General features: G+C 36.9%; 1 protein-coding gene across 1 annotated transcript; it reads left to right on the forward strand.

The window, feature by feature from the left end:
* Positions 1–308: 308 nt before the first annotated feature.
* On the forward strand, positions 309–2,729 carry LOC128640481 (zinc finger B-box domain-containing protein 1-like). Its single transcript, XM_053692959.1, has 2 exons — positions 309–1,645; positions 1,713–2,729. The coding sequence occupies exons 1-2, from the start codon at positions 446–448 to the stop codon at positions 2,727–2,729; spliced, it is 2,217 nt and encodes a 738-aa protein (XP_053548934.1). The 5' UTR covers positions 309–445.
* Positions 2,730–8,118: the final 5,389 nt, after the last annotated feature.

Consider the following 8,118-nt stretch of genomic DNA (forward strand, 5'->3'; position numbering starts at 1 on the left):
TTTTATTTTATGTAATTTAGTGGGGGTTTTTTTCATAATTTAGTTTATTTAATTTAATTGTATTTAATTGTAGGTAGTTTAGGTAATTAATTTAATTATAGAGTAGTGTTAGGTGTAATTGTAACTTAGGTTAGGGTTTATTTTACAGGTAATTTTGTATTTATTTTAGCTAGTTAGCTATTAAATAGTTAATAACTATTTAATAACTATTGTGCCTAGTTAAAATAAATACAAAGTTGATGTGCCTGGTACACAAGTGATCTTGGTCCCACGGTATTCAGCTCCTGCTGTTTTTGGTGTCTGCACTGTCTGGTCTCTGCATCTTCACACCGGGCACCGCCATCTTGGCATTTAAGTATTCCTGTACCCTGTGACAGAAGTGGCACATATACAGAAACAAGTCTATATTTTATTGTCTGTGAAGGAAGTGCTTGCTTTTTGAGCAATGAACACAGACTTTGTGATACTCCCCGCTGCAAAAAGTGGAAACTCTGTCAAATTAAAAGGAAAGAAGGTAAAAGAGCGTCACATAGAAACAATTGAGCTGGAGAAGCAGAATCAGGAGATGGAACAAAAGTTAAACCAACTACGGCAGAGCATGAGTAGAGAGAAAGAAGAACGCGAGAGATCAAATGGATATTATTGGAAATCTGGCCAAGTTGGACATTTTGGTAGTCAAAATAAAGAAAACATTGGAAAGATATCTTCTGGAAGAATAAAGTTGAAAGTCCTTAAAGACCAGATAGAAAAAACAGAGAAAAAGAAAGTAGTTGCTACATCTACCAAGATCCCATCTGCCGAAAGAACTAAAATAAAAGGAAAAACTTGTGGACAATGTGAAATGAAGACTGCTTTGCTGATGTGCGTGGAGTGTGGAGAAGATTATTGTCCTTCATGTTTTGCTAAAATTCCCCAGAAGGGGGCATTGAAGCTACACAGAACTATGCCTGTCAAGTGGAAGTCTCTGACTGACAAATTAGATGCTTCATATCAACCGAAAAAAGAACAGAATTTTGATGAATCAAGAGAAAAGCTTGGTGCAGACAAAGAGATCAGTAGCAACATGGTCTCAACTGCTACCTTTTCGTCTATTCAGAAGCAGAAAATCAATGAGGCAGACTTTTTTGTGCCAACTAAACCTGTGGTGAACAATGGCCAGTCATTACTTCATGGGACATTTGATGAAGAAGAATCTTCAAAGTCTTTTAAAGATGCCGTGCTAGAATGGAGAAATGGTTATCATGGTTACCAATCAAAACAGTCTGAATCTGAAACAGACTGCACTGGAAATTCAGAAACTCAAACAGTCCTGACAGGGGCTACAAATTCATTTGAAGTGGAATTTAAAGACAATGGCCTCAAATACATGGAGAGACTAATGCTTAAAAAACACAGAAGAACTCCTATTGATTATGTTACCAAGACTGATAACTACAGATCTTCTCGCACCTCAGTCCCTGAATTCAATGATACACAGGCCCTGACAGCTGATGAAATGGAAGACCATGAATATTTTGTAGAGTTGTTCAAGCCAAAAGAAGATGTCAGAACGGAAGTGATACATGAACCAGCTTTAAAGATTATGGAATTAGTTGAGCCTCCAGAAGATCACCTAGAAGAATCTAGAAGTTTTTTTGGTATCAGAGGAAGAAACTGACGTGTGCACTCAACAATATTTTCCAGATACAGATGTATGCTCTTTTATTAAAAAGTCTGACACTTCACCAGTCCGAACAACTGCTAAGAGAAAAAACATTCCACAGCATTCAACTTTTTCTGTTACTAGAGAAAATGCAGCCCTTGCTGAAGATGTCACTGCAATAAATGTAGAAAAGGAAGAAGATCAACTTCTTACAACATCACGGTTGATGGACAGCAAATCAATGAAATACAATGGCTCTAATGACAACCACAGTTTGGATACAGCTGGAGTTGTAAATTTGTCCAAGGAACTTCAGAGCATTGCTCTTAGAGGAGAAAGTGCAGCTGTGCAATATTATGGTCTTAAAGGGTTTTTTGTCTTGGATGTGGACCCAAAGGAAACAATCCATGATCGTACACCCTTACAAACCATTAAACAAACTGCAACTGATGAGATCTTCTGCAGAGATGGCAACCGATGGAGGCCGGAAAGTAATTTAAGTGAATGTGCAGATAAGTCAGTTGTTGATAACATAGTAACAAATATTCAAATTCAATATCCAAAGCATTTAGTAGAGCACATGTCTAGCCCTATGCAAGCTAATCAGAGAATGCAAAAGCCACTAACAGTGAGTCAATCACCAAGATCTTATTCATCCAAAACACGTTCCCAGAAGAGGTCAGAATTGTGCCAAATTTCACATACCAGGAACGTCATAACACGACCAGTATCAAGAGCAGCAAGTGAGATTTCAGAAATAGAGTCCATTGACTTAACAGAGCAAGATGACCCATTATTTGAAGATCATGAAGAAAGAAAAACATTGTCCATCCTAGAAAAAGAGTTGCATGCATTAAGAGATGACTTGGATAAAAATAAAAAACAGCCTCAGGAGCTTGTTTCATCTGTCAGGTCCAGCAAAACATTTACAGAATTTAGTCAAAAGAAACAAGTAAAGGAACACACAAACACAGATTGGTTACCCAAGCGTGCTATGGAATCTCTGCAAAGCTGCGACGTAGAAACGGAATCAGATGATGATAAAGAGAGTCTGCATGATAAACTTAATGTGTTGTCTCTGCAATAGCCTTTAACTTCAAAATGTCAGAGAAATTGTGGTACCTTCATACATTATGTATCAATTTGCTTAGTTTCTAATCAGTCATGTGTGTGTATGTATGTTTGTGTGTGTATCTATATGTATGTTTGTGTGTGTATATATGTATATATGTGTGTGTATATATATATATATATATATATATATATGTGTGTATATATACTTTTGATCTGATGAGAGTTTACATCTCTGAAATGTCATCTAATAAAGCTGACTTTGCTGTGAAAAAAAAATTAAAAAAAATAAAAATAAAAAATAAATAAATACAAAGTTGCCTGTAAAATAAAAATAAATCCTAAAATAGCTACAATGTAACTATTAGTTATATTGTAGCTATATTAGGGTTTATTTTATAGGTAAGTATTTAGTTTTAAATAGGAATAATTTATTTAATTATAGTAATTTTATTTAGATTTATTAAAAATAAATTTAAGTTAGGGGGTGTTAGGATTAGGGTTAGACTTAGGTTTAGGGGTTAATACATTTAATATAGTAGCGGCGGCAGATTAGGGATTAATAATTGTAGGTAGGTGGCGGCGATGTTAGGGACGGCAGATTAGGGGTTAATAACAAATTTTATAGTGTTTGCGAGGCGGGAGTGCGGCAGTTTAGGAGTAAATACATTTATTATAGTGGTGGCGATGTCCGGTCGGCAGATTAGGGGTTAATAATTGTAGTTAGGTGGCGGCGACGTTGGGGCGGCAGATTAGGGGTTAATAAATATAATGTAGGTGTCGGCGATGTTAGGGGCAGCAGATTAGGGGTTCATAGGTATAATGTAGGTGGCGGCAATGTCCGGTCGGCAGATTAATAATTTTATTATAGTGTTTGTGATGTGGGGGGGCCTTGGTTTAGGGGTTAATAGGTAGTTTATGGGGGTTAGTGTACTTTTTATCACTTTAGTTAAGAGCTTTATGTTCCGGCGTTAGCCCATAAAACTCTTAACTACTGACTTTTATATGCGTTAGGATACCGCTCACTTCTTCCAAGACTTGAAATACCAGCGTTAGGAAAACCCCATTAAAAAGATAGGATACGCAATTGACGTAAGGGGATTAGCGGTATGGAAAAGTCGCGGAAGAAAAGTGAGCGGTACACCTGTACCTGCCAGACTCGTAATACCAACGGGCGTTAAAAAGCAGCGTTAGGACCCCTTAACGCTGCTTTTTAAGGCTAACACCAAACTCGTAATCTAGCCGTTAGTTTTCCATAGTCCTATCTAAGGGCCCGCTGATCTAAAGCTCTCTGCTCTAAGCAGTATTGTCAGTATTGTGAGGTAAAACAATTTTAGAAAAGCTAATTTTAGCTTGAGAACTGTTTATCTAGCAATACAGAATTCTAGATGTGAAAGAAAGACACTTGCATTACAATATAATGCTCAAAAACAACCCCCAAAGATTATGTGTCATTTCTCTCCATGTTGGCGAGTTTTTGATAAGACCATTGTTATTGATCTCACTGCATATACAGATATAAGGAGGATTTTGTGTAAATATTGAGAGATAAGCTAAGGAGGTCTGCTCTCCCTAGAAGCTCAGCCTATTTGATTAGGTTGAGGTTTCACTTAGCAGAGAATGTCATTTCATATACAAAAATAAACCTAAATAAATAATTTCCCATACATTTTAAACTTTGCAAGTCATTGTAAACACATTAAGATTAAACCAATTTTACAGTATACTGTTAATTTCATCTAGCCAGTGTTCAACTGAATAAACATGTTTTATATTAATAGATGAAGCTTATGGAATAAAAAAGCCTATGTTGTAGATTCACTGGGGAAGAATTATTAAGCAGTCAAGCTGCTTATTCCGTGCAAGGCTTTAGGCTCGCCGGAATCAGGAGTTAAAGGGACAGTCAAGTCCAAAAAAAACCTTTCATGATTTAAATAGGGCATGTAATTTTAAACAACTTCCAAATTTACTTTTATCACCAATTTTGCTTTGTTCTCTTGGTATTTTTAATTGAAAGCTAAACAAAGGAGGTTCATATGCTAATTTTTTTAGACCTTGAAGACTGCCTCTTATCTGAATGCATTTTGACCACTAGAGGACATTAGTTCATGTGTTTCATATAGATAACATTGAGCTCATGCACGTGAAGTGACCTAGGAGTGAGCACTGATTGGCTAAACCGCATGTCTGTCAAAATAACTGAAATAAGGGGGCAATCAACAGAAGCTTAGATACAAGGTAATTACAGAGGTAAAACGTGCATTATTATAACTGGTGGTTATGCAAAACTGGTAAATGGGTAATAAAGGGATTATCTTTCTTTCTAAACAACAAAAATGCTGGTGTTGACTGTCCCTTTAAGAAGCAGCGCTGCTCCTTAACTCGTCCGCCACCTCTGAGGTGGCGGACAGCAATCACCCCGATCAGATACGGTCGGAATGATTGACACTTTTTGATATGATATAACTTTTTACATCACAGATTGCTTTCAAAGGTCAGCACATTTACCTTGAGCTACAATTTTGTTGATTCCATTTTGGGGTTAATTCAGTCAGGAGACCTGTAAAATAGAAGTAAAGTTAATTTAAAAAAAAGATATTTTTAATTATCTGATTTCAAAGCACAAACTAAAAATAAAGGGACATAAATGGAAAAAAGTAGTTCTATATCATCTGAGTAGATTATTTCTTTCATGTAATTAGCAAGAGTCCATGAGCTAGTGACGTATGGGATATACATTCCCACCAGGAGGGGCAAAGTCTCCCAAACCTCAAAATGCCCATAAACACACCCCTCACCACACCCACAAATCAGTTTTACAAACTTTGCCTCCTATGGAGGTGGTGAAATAAGTTTGTGCTAGATTCTACGTTGATATGCGCTCCGCAGCAGGTTGGAGCCCGGTTTTCCTCTCAGCGTGCAGTGAATGTCAGAGGGATGTGAGGAGAGTATTGCCTATTTGAATGCAGTGATCTCCTTCTACGGGGTCTATTTTATAGGTTCTCTGTTATCGGTCGTAGAGATTCATCTCTTACCTCCCTTTTCAGATCGACGATATACTCTTATATACCATTACCTCTACTGATTCTCGTTTCAGTACTGGTTTGGCTTTCTACAAACATGTAGATGAGTGTCCTGGGGTAAGTAAGTCTTATTTTCTGTGACACTCTAAGCTATGGTTGGGCACTTTTTTTTATAAAGTTCTAAATATATGTATTCAAACATTTATTTGCCTTGACTCAGAATGTTCAACATTCCTTATTTTCAGACAGTCAGTTTCATATTTGGGATAAAGCGTTTGAATCAATCATTTTTTCTTACCTTAAAAATTTGACTTTTTTTCCCTGTGGGCTGTTAGGCTCGCGGGGGCTGAAAATGCTTCATTTTATTGCGTCATTCTTGGCGCTGACTTTTTTGGCGCAAAAAATCTTTTCTGTTTCCGGCGTCATACGTGTCGCCGGAAGTTGCGTCATTTTTTTTACGTCCTTTTGCGCCAAAAATGTCGGCGTTCCGGATGTGGCGTCATTTTTGGCGCCAAAAAGCATTTAGGCGCCAAACAATGTGGGCGTATTATTTGGCGCCAAAAAAATATGGGCGTCGCTTTTGTCTCCACATTATTTCAGTCTCATTTTTTCTTTGCTTCTGCTTACTAGAAGCTTGTTTATTGGCATTTTTTCCCATTCCTGAAACTGTCATTTAAGGAATTTGATCAATTTTGCTTTATATGTTGTTTTTTCTCTTACATATTGCAAGATGTCTCACGTTGCATCTGAGTCAGAAGATACTTCAGGAAAATCGCTGTCTAGTGCTGGAACTACCAAAGCTAAGTGTATCTGCTGTAAACTTTTGGTAGCTATTCCTCCGGCTGTTGTTTGTATTAATTGTCATGACAAACTTGTTAAAGCAGATAATATTTCCTTTAGTAATGTACCATTGCCTGTTGCAGTTCCCTCAACATCTAAGGTGCAGAATGTTCCTGATAACATAAGAGATTTTGTTTCTGAATCCATCAAGAAGGCTATGTCTGTTATTTCTCCTTCTAGTAAACATAAAAAATCTTTTAAAACTTCTCTCTCTACAGATGAATTTTTAAATGAACATCATCATTCTGATTCTGATGACTCTTCTGGTTCAGAGGATTCTGTCTCAGAGATTGATGCTGATAAATCTTCATATTTATTTAAAATGGAATTTATTCGTTCTTTACTTAAAGAAGTACTAATTGCTTTAGAAATAGAGGATTCTGGTCCTCTTGATACTAATTCTAAACGTTTAGATAAGGTGTTTAAATCTCCTGTGGTTATTCCAGAAGTTTTTCCTGTTCCTAATGCTATTTCTGAAGTAATTTCCAGAGAATGGGATAAATTGGGTAATTCATTTACTCCTTCTAAACGTTTTAAGCAATTATATCCTGTGCCGTCTGACAGATTAGAATTTTGGGACAAAATCCCTAAAGTTGATGGGGCTATTTCTACCCTTGCTAAATGTACTACTATTCCTACGTCAGATGGTACTTCGTTTAAAGATCCTTTAGATAGGAAAATTGAATCCTTTCTAAGAAAAGCTTATCTGTGTTCAGGTAATCTTCTTAGACCTGCTATATTTTTGGCTGATGTTGCTGCAGCTTCAACTTTTTGGTTGGAGACTTTAGCACAACAAGTAACAGATCATGATTCTCATAATATTATTATTCTTCTTCAGCATGCTAATAATTTTATCTGTGATGCCATTTTTGATATTATCAGAGTTGATGTCAGGTTTATGTCTCTAGCTATTTTAGCTAGAAGAGCTTTATGGCTTAAAACTTGGAATGCTGATATGGCTTCTAAATCAACTCTACTTTCCATTTCTTTCCAGGGTAACAAATTATTTGGTTCTCAGTTGGATTCCATTATCTCAACTGTTACTGGTGGGAAAGGAACTTTTTTACCACAGGATAAAAAATCTAAGGGTAAAAACAGGGCTAATAATCGTTTTCGTTCCTTTCGTTTCAACAAAGAACAAAAGCCTGATCCTTCATCCTCAGGAGCAGTTTCAGTTTGGAAACCATCTCCAGTCTGGAATAAATCCAAGCCTTCTAGAAAGGCAAAGCCTGCTTCTAAGTCCACATAAAGGTGCGGCCCTCATTCCAGCTCAGCTGGTAGGGGGCAGGTTACGTTTTTTCAAAGAAATTTGGATCAATTCTGTTCACAATCTTTGGATTCAGAACATTGTTTCAGAAGGGTACAGAATTGGTTTCAAGATGAGACCTCCTGCAAAGAGATTTTTTCTTTCCCGTGTCCCAGTAAATCCAGTGAAAGCTCAAGCATTTCTGAATTGTGTTTCAGATCTAGAGTTGGCTGGAGTAATTATGCCAGTTCCAGTTCTGGAACAGGGGATGGGGTTTTATTCAAATCTCTTCATTG

Source organism: Bombina bombina, chromosome 9 (assembly GCF_027579735.1).
Source record: "Bombina bombina isolate aBomBom1 chromosome 9, aBomBom1.pri, whole genome shotgun sequence".
Lineage (NCBI taxonomy): Eukaryota > Metazoa > Chordata > Amphibia > Anura > Bombinatoridae > Bombina > Bombina bombina.